The sequence below is a fragment of the Stegostoma tigrinum genome, chromosome 8, assembly GCF_030684315.1.
Source record: "Stegostoma tigrinum isolate sSteTig4 chromosome 8, sSteTig4.hap1, whole genome shotgun sequence".
Lineage (NCBI taxonomy): Eukaryota > Metazoa > Chordata > Chondrichthyes > Orectolobiformes > Stegostomatidae > Stegostoma > Stegostoma tigrinum.
In genome coordinates, this window is record NC_081361.1 from 61,813,328 (window position 1) to 61,829,168 (window position 15,841).

At 41.6% G+C, this 15,841-nt stretch overlaps 1 protein-coding gene across 4 annotated transcripts in view; it reads right to left on the reverse strand.

Moving 5' to 3' along the window:
• Nucleotides 1-15,841, reverse strand: part of agbl4 (AGBL carboxypeptidase 4) — a 736,228-nt gene that overhangs the window by 715,261 nt on the left and 5,126 nt on the right. For all 4 annotated transcript variants that reach the window (XM_048538942.2, XM_048538940.2, XM_048538939.2 and 1 more), the window contains exon 2: nucleotides 4,629-4,751. In XM_048538942.2, coding sequence (XP_048394899.1) covers nucleotides 4,629-4,646 — 18 coding nt within the window. In that variant the 5' untranslated portion in view covers nucleotides 4,647-4,751. The remainder of the gene's footprint in view (nucleotides 1-4,628; nucleotides 4,752-15,841) is intronic.

The window sequence follows — 15,841 nt, forward strand, 5'->3', positions numbered from 1 at the left end:
ATTTGATCAGTGTGGGTTGCTTTTCTGTATTCTAAGTTTTTGAACTCCCCGTTGATCACATGCTCCACTTTAACATCCAGAAACAGTAGCTGATTGTTGTTTTCTTCTTCCCTTGTGAATTTAGTCCCTTCAAATATGCTGTTGATGAGGTGGTGTGTCTCTTCTAATTTGTTGCGATTAATAATTACAACCGGTACGTAGACGACACGTCTGTCATTACTAAATACAACCGGTACACAGACAATAGTATGAGTGTGAAGATCTTAAATGGAAAAAGCTACATCTCATGCTTTATATTTCTACAGAGATCATTGCCTCTTGCAGGATGTTTGGCCAGCAGCAGTATTACCTTATTTAAGATTAAGAAGATGGAGAATGAGAAAAAAGGAGAATAATGTCAACAGGACCTGAGGTACAAGAGCCAATGGATGCACCCAAAGATTGATAAACAGTACTTGAAGAGGAGAAGGAGGTCCTCAGCATAGTTGAAGAGAGAGGGTGTACCAAAAGACTTGCAGTTCCCTGCAGGTCAGTGTAAAGCAGTGTCAGAAGCATCTTAGGATGCCTGGAGAACCTATATCTGCCATCTACTCAGGCAAATCTACATGATCGGGAAATACCTAAATACCAATATGTTCTTCAGGGAAGGTGATGGCCTAGTGGTATCATCACTGGACTGTTAGCCCAGAGACCCATGTAATGTTTGGGGGACCCAGTTTTGAATACCACAGAATGTGAATTCAATAAAAATCTGGTATTAAGCATCTCCTGATGACCATATCAAATATTGGAAAAACCCATCTGGTTCACTAATGTCCTTTACAGAAGGAAACTGCCATGATTACCCTCTGGTCTACATGTGGTTTTAAATGTCGTTGCCCACATTAAAAACAGGTAATAATGGCAGTTTCATATCATAGAATCATAGAATCCTACAGCGTGGAAACAGGCCCTTCCACCCAACAAGTCCACACCGTCGATCAGAGCATCCCACCGAGGTCCTTTTCTCACGGACATTAGTGAGCCAGATGGGTTTTTCCAACAACTGATATAGTCATCAGGACACTCTTAATACCAGATTTTTATTGAATTCACACTCCACCATCTGCCATGGAGGTATTTGAGACTGGGTTCCCCAGAACATTATTTGGATCTCTGGGTTAACAGTCCAGTGATAATAGCAGAAACAAAAGCAAAGTTGCTGGAAAAGCTCAGCAGGTCTGTCAGTATCTGTGAAGGAGAAAACAGAGTTAATGTTTGGGGTCCAGTGACCTTTCCTCAGTGATAATACCATGAGGACATCAGCTTCCCTGAAGAACATAGTGGCACTTCAGTGCAGCACTCTTTCCCAATTATGGAGATTTGCCTGAGGAGGTGGCAGATGTAGGTCACAGCTTCCCTAGCCATCCTAAGATGCCTCTGCCACTGCTTTACACTGACCTGCAGGGAATTGCAAGTCTTTTGGTACACCCTCTCTCAGCAGACTCTTCAACTATGCTGAAGATCTCCTTCTCCTCTTCAAGTATTGTTAATCAATCTATGGGTGCATTCATTAGGTCTTGTACCTCAGGTCCTGTTGACATTATTCTCCCTTTTTCTCATTCTCCATCTTCTTAATCTTAAATAAGATAATACTGCTGCTGGCCAAACATCCTGCAGGAGGCAATGATCTCTGTAGAAATATAAAGCATGAGATATAGCTTTTTCTATTTAAGATCTTCATACTGTCACTCCACCCTTTGGAGCCTTACCAAAGTGCTCATATCTAGGTGATAGTCTTACCTACTGCCACCTACGCATGGTGAGGAATATTCCTTCATGACTGTTTTTTTCCTTTCCCAGATGCTGCCATGAGCATGATCTTTGCAGCACTGACGCTTACACTGCTTTCCAAGCATGTGCCAATTAGCACATTTCCTACTTTTGGTACATAAGCATGTGCAAGCTTGAGGACTATGTATTTAACATGCAGAACCTGGTTATACACTACCGCATACAGCTTTCTTTCAGTCTATTTTATGTCAACAACAAATTTCATCCTCCCATGTTCTCTTGGGCTGCAACTTAAAGTAGGATGACCTTAATCTCAAACAATAAAATGTTTTGTAGCAAGTAGTTAGAATTTTCAGAATGGAAACAGGGTATGCAGTTTTATTTATAACACGCAAGCAAAAACATCTTGTTGAAAAATTGCAAGTTTAAAAAATACATACAACTTTTGATAATTTTATCATCTATCTAAAGATGAAAACACTTCAAAGATTAAACACAATTAGAAAAAGGTCAAGACATGGCTGGACCATCTAACAAAAAATTCAGTGAAAATAAAAAGGAGCCTCTAAATATCAAGCAGTAACCTCCAAAAATCAAGTAGACTTCGATGAAATCACAGAGAGTGCTCGGAAAAAAATATTTTGACCTCTGCTATATGCATAGGTAATGCCTGCTGCAAGCTGTGCCCCTTTGCTGTTCTCTCATCCCTACTATTCAACTACAGGTTTCTCAACAGTAGGCTACTGCTAGTCCACTCTCTGCTGACAAATTGCAGTATTTTTTTGAAAAAGAGACTGCTAAAATTGCTGTATCAGAGATAATGAGAACTGCAGATGCTGCAGAATCTGAGATAACAAAGTGTGGAGCTGGATGAACACAGCAGGCCGAGCAGCATCTTAGAAGCACAAAAGCCGATGTTTCGGGCCTAGACCCTTCATCAGAAAAACGGGGGGGGGGGGGGAATTCTGAAATAAATAGGGAGAGAGGGGGAGGCGGATCGAAGATGGATAGAGGAGAAGGTTGGTGGAGAGGAGACAAACAAGTTAAAGGGGCGGGGATGGAGCGTGTGGAGGTGAGTGTAGGTGGGGAGGTAGGGAGGGGATAGGTCAGTCCAGGGAGGACAGACTTTCACCATTCCCCCCCAGACCTCCCCCTGAATGAGGACAAATGGTCAGTCCTCAGTAAGGGGCTCATCTTTGTCCCCCTCCACCCACATATTAACAAATACCAGTCACGTTTAGACATCGAGCAGTTTTTCGGCCACCTTCGCCTTCACGCTTACTTCTCTAACTGTGGGCCTAACCCTCCCTCCACTGACCTCTTCACCCACCTCCAACACAGGTCCTCCTCCTGGACACCACCCTCAGGCCTCCTACCCTCCCTCGACCTCTTCATCTCCAACTGCCATCAAGACATCAATCGCCTCAACCTCTCTATCCTGGGCCTCCTGCAGTGCCACAACGATGCCAACCAAAAGTTGCAGGAACAGCAACTCATATTCCACTTGGGAACCCTGCAGCCCAATGGTACCAATGTGGGTTGCACAAGCTTCAAAATCTCCCCTTCCCCCCACTGCATCCCAAAACCAGCCCAGCTCGTCCCCACCTCCCTAGCCTGTTCTTCCCCTCACCCAACCCCTCCTCCCACCTCAAGCCACACCTCCATTTCCTACCTACTAACCTCCTCCCGCCCCCTTGACCTGTCTGTCCTCCCCCGACTGACCTACCCCCTCCCTACCTCCCCACCTACACTCACCTCTACAGGCTCCATCCCCGCCCCTTTAACATGTCTGTCTCCTCTCCACCCACCTTCTCCTCTATCCATCTTCAATCCGCTTCCCTCTCTCTCCCTATTCATTTCAGAACCCTGTCCCCATTCCCCCCTTTCTAAGGAAGGGTCTAGGCCCGAAACGTCAGCTTTTGTGCTCCTAAGGTGCTGCTTGGCCTGCTGTGTTCATCCAGCTCCACACTTTGTTATCTCTGCTCCTATTGCTGTTCATTCTGCACCTCAGCCAAGGTCAAATCCTAGGCAAATCATTTGTCAGACATCCTGATGCGATTCAGAAAACTTTCAGAATATAGATAGTGAGCTCCAAGCCAAAGTACTACAAACTTTTATGACAATTAAGTAAGAAAGCAGCTGTGTATAATGAGTATTTATACTGCAAATACACAGTATTTGCATTTCTAAACTGCCCTCTCAATTAGTTGCATCTTTGCTTTATTTCCAAGAAGCCCAGGAAACCAATATACATCACATAAATATGACCTCAGCTTTGCTGAAGTATCTCTTTGATTCAGTAATCACCATTAAATTAATAAGGAATTCTTGGGGCATGCATGTAATTGGTTAAACACATTGTCACAAGTTGGCAAAAATAAAAACTCAGTACTCAGTTGCAAAATGGTACTTTTGGAATTTACCAAGCTACCAAAACTGAAGTGCAGATAGTTTCCACTACCGCCTTTAGCTAGTACAACCTTTCTTTCAGGGCACTTACCTGGTGGATCATATGGGGGCAACTGGGCCAAACTGAGTGACAAGTCTATTGTTATTTTTTTTTCTATTAGTCAACTAGATCGGCTCAGGTTCACACATTACTACCAAAACTGATATTTTATTGTGAACATTAACACGAGAGCTAGCTTCAGGCTTTGTTTAAAGCAGGATATTTTTAAAAAACATCCCTTGATTTAAATTAATGTCTTTCAATTGGTCTAACATGAGACTTGGTTAATTTTCCATTCCAACAGGGAAACCTATTAAACACATTGCCTGACCCAAAAGCTGAATATAAAAATGATACAATCACGTTCTTGTTTTGCAAGAATTATTTCTCAGAATTTTGGACTTACCGCTTTCAAAGCAGGCATCAAATATTAAATGTCCCTTCTTAGGATGTCCAGTGTAACCAGTGGGAATGACGAGAAACTTATTGACATTCCCAACTACCGTATCTTCACCCCCATTTTCACTACCTGCAGAGGACAAATTAATTCAGTTAAACTTCAAAATATCTATTTAATTCTGTTCTGGTGCTGAAAAAAAAATTAGCATGCTGTTAAAACTCTCAGCTTCCACTCATTAGGGCAGAAACAAGAATACAAAATCTCAAAAGGTAGGAGGGTGCTCACTGGTTTATGAATGGATTCTGATTGGTAGAAGCATTAAAGAACGCACCAGGGAACAGCTGATATCAAGCTTTTGTTTAAATTCAAACTAACAAAGTCAACTCTGACTGTTCATAGTACTGGCATGGGGAACATACCTGAGAATGACTGTGTCTCACCAAGTCTTTGTGCTGTTGATTCGGGGGAAAACATATCCATATGTTCTTTCCATTTGCAAGAGGCAAGACCCAGCACATGAAGATACGGTGAGCCTCCTCAAGAGTGGTGGATGTGGGCATAGTAATATTTAAAAGATACTTTGGGAAGTACATCAAGAGCAAAGGTTTGGAGGGATGTGGGCCAGGAGCAGGCAGGTGGGACTAGTTTAGTTCAGGATTATGTTTGGCATGGACTGGTTGGACTGAAGGGTCTGCTTCCATGATGTATGACTCTATGTGGCTCTAGCACACATAAATGAGCCTGTCTGATCATCTTCAATTGCTCTCTCGTATTATGCTTAGCACAACTGGGATGTTTAGCAAGTAATGTCCAATCACAGCTAATGCTAAACACTACATTCTGAACTTTGCAAGCAATTTTATATAATTCCTGACTCTGGAAATTTCCAGAGTCAGGAATTATATAAAATTCCTTGCAAAATTAGTGTTGAACTCTTTCACCCTCCTTTCTCTTCTTAAATAATTAAGTTAGGTTGACAATATTCCATTCCAAAACCAGAAATTTCCAGTTTTGGAATGGAATATTGTCAACCTAACTTAGTTATTTAAGAAGGGAAAGGAGGGTGAAAAGAGTTCAACACTAATTTTGCAAAAACTTTGAAAATCTTTCAAAGGCAGGGCTCTGGATTCTCACAGTGGGGGCCAGAAACACAAATTGGGACAGCTTATGGGTCTTGAACTCGCTGGGAAAACAGAAATAAATCTCGAATTCCACAGGAACAACTCTCTTTTTGCCTTTTACCCAAAAGGGGGCTCAGCAGTTGTGCTTATATTTTCCCCAAATTACCTGGGGCTGTGTGTATGTAAAGTGACACATTAAAAAGACATCATTGTGCGCAACTTTATTCTATATTTTTCACCACCAGGAAAACATCCACGTGGCTAATGAAACATTAGGGGCCACTCTTTATTGTGGTGGAAATGGGTTTGGCAGCCAATCAGCAGCTAAAGGAGCTAGTGGTTGCCTGAACTGAAATTGGCTATTGAAGACGCAGCAAACTCTGAAATGCATTTTCCATTTCAGGATAGGTGAAGAACTGCAAATCGGGTCTCAATAGCTCCTCTTTTGTACATCGAACTGGGAGTAGTAAGGAAAAGGAAGGAAGGCAGACTTTACTTCTGGGAGTATGTAAGGAGTTCCACAACAGAGATCTGGACAGAAATCATTGCTATTGCGAGTGGAAGAGGAATCAGGAGAAAACACTGAATCTATAGAAAAGATCAATGACCTCATAAGTTCTAACGAATAGTGTGTTACTCCCAAACATCAGGGTGGGCATCTGAGTATTTACCCTCTGAAAAAAAAACACACCAACTAAGAAAATTCAAAGCACATTTCGCTCATGAACATGGGAAGGATGTGTGCCAAGCCACTCACTGACAAATCAGAATAGTTAAGGGGCAATAGTACTGCTACGGACTTGTCATTACTGAAACATGTATGCTTTAATGAATTGGAGTTGCTGCCAATGGCCATAGAAGACTAAATCCCCATACCATGTTTTCTTTGATCCTTGCAAGAGAAATGGACCCAGAATATCCATCAGAGGGTCCAAAAGAAAGTTTCTTTTAATGTTCCTTATCTGCAGCATTGCAAGAACAAATTAATTCTAATGCAAATATTTACATATGCTTAAAAACTAATCCTCTTGTTAAAAAAAGTAGTTGAAATGACTGATGAATACTGATCATTACCTTATGACAGCTGTAATTTAAATTGGGAGACAGTCGAATCCTAATTGTATAGGGTTAGATCAGCCTCTTCAGAAATACTTAGTGTTAACACACTGCAGCTCAGGAAAGCTAAAATAGCCTTGGAAAACGTTCAGTACCAATTCATCATAATGTTAAACTTTTGACGTTGTTCCATAAACAGAGCTTGTATTCTGAGTTTAGAAAGTTGAGAGCATATTTCTTGATTAATGGTTTAAAACAATTTTAAATAGTAACTGCAGTTATTTGGTTATTTTCTCAGGTGCCCTTTAAATCTAGCTCAGAGGGCACAACCTTAACAAAAAGAGGCATCTAGGAGCAAAATCAAATTGCACTTTCCACAGAAAGGATATCTGGAATATTTCCACCAAAAAAGTTACGGATAATGGATCAAAGGAAATTAGCAGAATTTTGTTTAAACCATGGCAGAGATATGTAGATCAAAGACAAGTAAATGAAAATTAGATCAACCATGATCTAATAGAACGGTGAAACGGATATTAGGAATGCAATGGTGCAATTTTGTTCCTACTATCCACAACTAGACTTTTTTTTTGAAAAACATTGGACATTAAATACACAGCAAGTTTATACATTTCAAACTTGCAGATGAAATTTGTTGTTTCACACTATTAATGCAAGAGATGGAACAATTAAAGATTTTCCCTCTTCTTTGGTTACACTAGGTTATGACCTGGTACTTGCTACCATTGCAAAATTATAAAATGTTTCACATCATACACTTTCCTGTCACCATGATATTTAAGCCTCAGATCCAACAAGACTGTTTCAGTAGAAGCCATCCTTTCTTGTCACTCAAAGTATCACACAAACCATGCTCAATTGCTGAGAACACCACCCCTTAATTTTGAAACACATTGGCAAAGTAGTTCAGATAAGCCATAGAAAACAGATGAAAGTAAATAGCATGGAAGCACAAGAGTTGTTCTCTCAAGTTTTAAAGATGTGCTGAGATTTTCTGCTGTTGATTCCATTTTAAAGTTTACAATAATTTTTTTCCCATGAAAAATCCATTGGAAGTTGTCAGATCGTTGTTATTAATATTGTAATTCCAATCAATCCTAACTTACATATGATAATCTTAGTTTAATACTCTTGAGTAACTAAGCACCACTTTAAATTGCGTAAGTACCGGAGCCATTCAGACAATTTATAAACCTTACCCTGTAAATGAAGGCTGAGACTTCAGGATTTGGGAACAGGAGTAGGCTATTTAGCCCCTTGAACATCAAAGGGAGGTAATATCATCACATGCTACCAGGCACTTGAATTCCAAGCATGGTCAATGATCTTCATTCAAAAGATTTGAACATGGGCTCTGCTCCCCACTAAAGATATACAAATTATATTAGCAATACCAGTTTAGCAGGGTGAAACCAGGAACATCCTGTAAAGACCACACTATTTTAGTTTATTTTGAATTGTGGACAAAAATGGGAAAAGGACTGTTTTTAACCTAAGGAAATGTGAAAGTACATGTTGAACTTTTAAATACAATTTAGCTACTGAAACTCGTTGCAAGTTGTATTTACGCTGTGTTTTGTTTAAGCAGTGGAAAAAAGTTGTTTGAGATGCAGCAACACCATAGGCATGTGTTCAGGTGGGCATCTTGTTCATGACCAATATAGAGGCAAAAGGCCAACACACTACAGAAAGACAGCATCTCTCCTTCCTTATAGAAAAGTAAAAGAACTCAAAGTTGCTAGCTATTCTGTCCTACCATTTGCTGTAAATTGTGACCTCTAACCAATGACTGACAGACTGAACAATTGGAGTGTCAACAGAACTGCATCTTCAGTAAATAACTGAAAGGACTTGGAAATAAGATGACCGAAGATTAAAAAGATTTGGAAGGACAAAAAGAACCATATCAACAAATTCTGTGGACTGTTGATATTAAATGTGTTCCACTAATGTTTATTTCTCCACCCATAACATCTGTGTTTGTTTATCTGTGACTGCCTGCATTTGTGTGTAGGGATTTAAGCAGAGTTGGTGTTTACATGAGTAAAGTTAATTGATATTGGCTTGCCTGTGGTTAGAACTGATTTATAATAAATAATCTTTACATACAGAAACCTGGTCAATGTTTTCTGTTAAACCAAGTTCATCAGTTAGGAAAACTGGGAGCTTTCAGTAATTAACTTATATCTTTAGCATTGTTACAATTTGGGGAATTGGTGAAACTCAAGCATCAGTGTATTTTCCTAGTGGATCGTGACCGGCATTCCCACTAATTTTCTTTTCTTCTGCACAGACCTCAAAGATCCATGGGCAGGCATTGGCTACTGGGGCTGCATGTCAATGCTGTAAATAGCATTAGCAGACCAAAAATACACAGACTCTTAGAGTAGGAATGTTGGTCATGACAGATGCCCAAACATTTTAAATTTTCCAAAGCAATATCTGAAAAAATTACACATTACAGCATGTCCCTTTAAGCAGAGGTTTTGTACATAGTGCATCTATGTCAACTGATTTCATAGGACACTAATAAATAAGGCATAAAGAGTTTATCAAAAACACAAACTAAAATATGCATTATATGTTGACTCACACCTTGGGTTATGCTACTCCACAAATTAGTGGCTGGACTGTCAAGTCAACATTTAATTTTCATTCCTTTCTTTTTGCAAGCAAATTAGACATAGACAGTAATAAATGAAAATATTTGAGAGAATAATCGTGAAAGAATTATAAGCCAAATCCACGGGAAACCTACAGCTAAATCCAATTTGTGTTAAATTTTTTGGACGATTTTTCACCACAAGGCATAGCGACACATCAACATATTTTACCAAACTCTCCTCATTAACTGTCTACCTGTCCTCATGGTTTCTGTCAAGTCTTACGTCCACTTCATCCTGTCCAGATCAAATCACGACTTAGCAGATATACCAGAACTCGCCAGCATTCTTGTGCCTGTGCCATCACTGAAAGCCCATTTATACACCAGTACAAGCATTGTGGGTCCGAAGCTGCCCTGCACGGTTGTTAAAATTTGCCCCAGGCACAGCAGATGAGGGAGACGAGCACTCTACTTTCCTTCTGGATTCCTGGAGTTCCCACTGAACACAGTGCAAAGGCAAGGGTCAAAGTGAGTGAACACCAAGAAGCAAAAGAAGAGTCGTCCAGAGACACAGCCTGCTACAGTCCACAAGCTGGGTACATATTCCCCTGAGTCCTTGCAGCAGCATTGCTCATTTTGATGTGCACTGGCTGAGTAATGAGGTGCAGAAGACTTCTGTAAATAGACTGAAGATGCACCATAACAGTTCTTAAAGGCTGGTGCACATGAGATGCCATTAGCTATGGGCACCTAGGAGAAGCAAAGTGGTTAGCACTGCTGCCACACACTGCCAGGGACCCAGTTTCAAATCCACCCTTTGGCAACGGTCTGTGAGGAGTTTCCACAATCTTCCCGTGTCTGCATGGGTTTCCGCAATTTGCTCTTGTTTCCTCCCACAGTCCAAAGATATGCAAGTTAGGTGGACTGGCCATGCTAGATTGCTCACAGTGTTCAGGGAGATATAGGTTAAGTGTATTAGCAATGGGGTTACAGGGCAAGGGTAGGGGGATGAGTCTGAGCAGGATGTTCTTCCGAAGGTCAGTGTGGACTTGTTGGGCTGTATGGCCTGTTTCCACACTGCAGGGATTCAATGGAGTTGCACACAACACCAAGATGGGCCTTGTCCCACTTGGAGCTCAATCATGCCACATATTGCGATGCCCCACCTCACTCTGACCCCTATAGGATTATACCCATAATTCTCAGCTTTTGGTTTCCGGGAACAATAGCTACCATATTATATAAATGCATGCCATAGTAATAGAACATAGAACAATACAGCGCAGAGCAGGCCCTTCCGCCCTCGAAGTTGCGCCGACCTGTGAACTAATCTAAGTCCATCCCCCTACACTATCCCATCATTATCCATATGCTTAGCCAAGGATTGTTTAAATGCCCCTAATGTGGCTGAGTTAACTACACTGGCAGACAGGGCATTCCACACCCTTACCACTCTCTGGGTAAAGAACCTGCCTCTGACATCTGTCTTAAATCTATCACCCCTCACTTTGGCTTGTGCAAGGGGGCTTAGCTACAATGTCATCATCCTAGGAAAAAGAACATAGAACATAACAGCACAGTACAGGCCCTCCATGTTGTGCCGACCTGTCATACCGATCTCAAGCCCATCTAACCTACACTATTCCATGTACGTTCATATGCTTATCCAATGATGACTTAAATGTACCTAAAGTTGGCGAATCTACTACTGTTGCAGGCAAAGCGTTCCATTCCCTTACTACTCTGAGTAAAGACTCTCACTGTCCAGCCTATCTAATCCTCTGATCATCTTGTATGTCTCTATTAAATCCCCTCTTAACCTTCTTCTCTCCAATGAGAACAGACCCAAGTCCCTCAGCCTTTCTTCATAAGGCCTTCGCTCCAGAGCAGGCAACATCCTGGTAAATCTCCTCTGCACCTTTTCCAATGCTTCCACATCCTTCCTGTAATGGGGCAACCACAACTGCACACAATATTCCAAATGAGGCTGCACTAGCGTTTTGTACAGTTGCAGCATGACATCACAGCTCCAGAAGAATACCGTATGCCTTCTTAACAGCACTATCAACCTGGGTGGCAACTTTCACAGATCTATGTACATGGACACCAAGATCCCTCTGCACATCCACACTGCCAAGAATCTTTCCATTGATCCAGTATTCTGCCTTCCCATTATTCTTCCCAAAGTAAATGAGCTCACATTTGTCTGCATTGAACTCCATTTGCCAGCCCCCGGCCCAACTCTGCAGTCTATCCAAGCCTCCCCGCAACCCGCAACATCCCTCCACACCGTCCACCACTCCACCAACCCCAGCGCCATCCGCAAACAGACCAACCCATCCACCTATGCCTGTGTCCATGTCATTTATAAAAACAACAAACAGCAGTGGTCCCAAAACAGATCCTTGAGGCACACCACTAGTAACCAGACTCCAGGCTGAACACTTTCCATCAACCACCACTCGCTGCCTTCTTACAGAAAGCCAATTTCTAATCCAAACTGCTAAATCTCCCTCAATCCCATGTCTCAATGTTTTCTCCAATAGCCTACCATGTGGAACCCCATCAAAGGCCCTACTGAAGTCCATGCACACCACATCAACTGCCCCTCCCTCATTCACATGTTTGGTCACATTCTCTAAAAACCCAATGAGTTTTGTGATACACGACCTGCCCCCGACGAATCCATGCTGACTATCTCCAATCAAATTGTTGCTTGCTAGATGATTATAAATCCTCTCTTGTAACAGAGAACAAAGAAAATTACAGCACAGGAACAGGCCCTTCGGCCCTCCAAGCCTGTGCCAATCGAGATCCTCTGTCTAACCTGTCATCTATTTTCTAAGGATCTGTGTCCATTTGCTCCCCGCCCATCCATGTACCTGACCAGAAATATCTTAAAAGATGCTAATGTGTCTGTGTCTACCACCTCCACTGGCAACGCCTTCCAGGCACCCATCACCCTCTGCATAAAGAACTTTCCACACATATCTCCCTTAAAAACTTTCCCCCTCTCACTTTGAACTCTGAATAACAAGACTGGCAATATCATATCGCAATGTTAATTACTAATAAACAAAATGTTCTCCAAATGCATTTTTTTGCCCTATTTCTGTACCTGCTTTCTTTGTTTCAATTTTTCAGATACATTTAGAGATGTAAAACCGACAAATTCTATGACATCCTAACACACACGTTATGTGTCCTGTTAGGACCCTCAGAGCACATATAGTGTACTGTTTAAAGTTCTGTCCTTCATTCTCCACTCCAAATCCTCCAGTCCTGAAATCTACTATTCAGAAACATCAACTGGTCAGAAATGTGTTGAGTAGACCAGAGCAAATAAGACTTGCTACCTCCCAATTCAGATCAGATCTAACCTTTCCAACCTGTCACAGCTACAATAAGTTAACACTTTTAGCACTCAGGCTCAGATGGTTGCCACCTTGCTTATCAATAGATGTTGAGACATCACTTCAGCCATTCACATAACCAGCAAGGTGGTCAGCAGCAGAGAAGGATCCATTCAATTTTCCAGCCTGCATATATTTGAGTGTCAAACAGGAGTCAGGTCACTTGGCCAGCTGTATCGAGCATCCCCTTGAACAAAGCACACCAACCTCCACGCCCTCCTTGTGCTAATGTTTTCAAATCCAGTTGCAACACATCACCTTCTCAGCAGCTATCTTCACTAAAACATTCAGCTCAGAAAATACTAAGTAGGATTAGACCTATGCTGTGCTTGTCTCTGAAGTAAGAAGGACAAATACACTCAGAACAATGGCTTGCAAAACTCTCAACAGCAGGCACTTCCATCTCTTGGAGGACAACAGCTGCCATTCCCATTTCGTCAATTAATCATTCAGACAATTCCATACTGATCAAAATGCACAAACTGTTTCGCAATAGGCATTGCAAAATGTTCACTTACCAACACTGCAAAAACTAACTGAGGTGATCATCAGGGCACCAAGCCAAGTAACATCTGGGCAGTTAGGCTGCAAAATAATACAGACTCAGGGTATCCAAAATCTTTCAAATGTACAACTCCAGAAAGCGGAGTAACTGATTGTGACATCACTGCCTCTAAGTAACTCTGATGAAACTGCTATCATCCGAATTATCCATTATTCTGATTAGCATTGCCAGTAATTTAAGCCTTTCCCAACTTGAATGATCAACTTCTCTGTTGTCATCAGTATTATTTTATTATAGTATTTTTAAGGAGTGGAAACACATAAGACACAATACTTGGAGAAGTAAAAGAATTATAGTCAGAGCCACATAGTATGGAAATGGGGCCTTTAGTCCAATCCGTCCAGATCAACTCTAGATCCCATTCTGACTAATCACATTTGTCAGCATTTGACCCATATCCATCTAAACCCATGCTATTCATATACCCATCTAGATGCTTTTTAAATATTGTAACTATATCTGTCTCCACCATCTCCCCAAGCAGCTTGTTCTACTTATGTACAAACCTCTCCATGTAAATGAGACCCCTCAGGCCCTTTTCAAATCTTTTCCCTCTTACCTTAAACTCTACATCCTCTACTTTTGGACACTTTAACCCTCCAAAAAAGATCTTGGCTATTCACTCTACCCATGCCTTTCATGATACTACACTTCTAGAAGGTCACCTCTCAGTTTCCAATGATCGAGGGAAAAAAGCACCAGTCTTTTCAGCCTCTCCCTATAGCTCAAACCCTCCATACCCAGCAATATTCTTGTATATCTTTCCTGCATCCTCTCAAGTTTAAACATCATTCTATAGAAGAATAATAGATCACAGAATCCCTACAATGTTGAAACAGGCCCTTCAGCCCAACAAGTTTTTCACTGACCCTCACAGTATCCCACTCAGACCCATTCCCCTATAACCCACCTAATCTACACATTCCTGAACATTACGGGCAATTTAGCATGGCCAATCCACCTAGCTTGCACATCTTTGCACTGTGGGAGGAAACCGGAGCACCCAGAGGAACCCACGCAGACACAGGGAGAATGTACAAACTCCAGAACAGACAGTCACCACAGGGTGGAATTGAACCCAGGTCCCTGGTGCTGTGAGGCAGCAGTGCTAACCACTGAGCCATGGTGCCACCCTGAAAACAATCAGAAATGTATGTAGTATTCGAAAAATGGCCTCACCAATGTCTTTCAAAGCTACAACATAATATTGAACATTGGAGTTAGGAGGTTAAAGCCAATAAAGGCAAATATGCCAAATGTCTTCTTCACCACCCTGCTTACCTTTAACTCCACTTTCACCAAATTACGCACTTGCACCCATGGGTCTCTTTATTCGGTAACACTCCCCAAGCCCCTAACTTGCATTGTCAAAATGCAACACTTCATATTTATCCAAATTAAACTCTATCTGCCTCTTCTCAACCTATTGGCCCATATGTTCTCTGAGACAATCTTGTTCATTGTCTACTACACCACCTACTTTGGTGTCATATGCAAACTTACTAACCATACCTCCTATATTCACATCCAAATTATTTACATAAAATGGTGAAAAGCAGTGAACCAGCACTGATCCTTGTGGCACACCACTGGTTACAGGCCACCAGTCAAAAACAATCTCCACCACCAACCTATGTTTCCTACCTTCTTGCCAATTCTGTATCCAATTGGCTAGCTCTCCTGGGTCCCATGTGATCTAAACTTACTAACTAGTCTACCATGCGGTACCTTGTCGAACGCTTTGCTGAAGCCCACATAGACAATGTCTCCGCTCCGCCTACAATAACTTTCTTTGTCACGTCTTCAAAAGAACTCAATCAAGTTTGCGAGACATGACTTCCCACACACAAAGCCATTTTGACTATTCCTAACCATTCCTTGCATTTCCAAATGCTTGTAAATCCTGTCCCTCAGAATCCCCTCCAACAACTTACCCACCACTGGCATAAGTCTCACTGGTCTATAGTTCCCTGGCTTTTCCTTACAGCCGTTCTCAAATAATGGCACTACATTAGACAACCACCAGTCTTCCAGCACCTCACCTGTGGCTATCAATGGTGCAAATATCTCAGCAAGGTTCCCAGAAATCTAATTCCTAGCTTCCCACAAATTTCTGGAAAAACCACTTCAGGTCCTGGGAATTTAATCAACCTTTGTGTGTTTTAAGACCACCTTTATGTCATCTTCTGTAATATGAACTCTTTTCAAGACATCACTATTCACTTTTTCCAAGTTCCCCAGTTTCAACTCTTGGTGCATTTCACGGTTGTGTGTTTCAGGTATATACTTATACCTACCATGTTTTCTGCTTTGCACACTTCTGGTTTGACATTCCAGAAAGGACCTGGTCCTGAGTATTCTAGACTGCAAAGGTTATAGTGTATGGAATTAATTTTAACCTGCTAACACAGTTAAGAAAAGACTATGAAATGATGGTA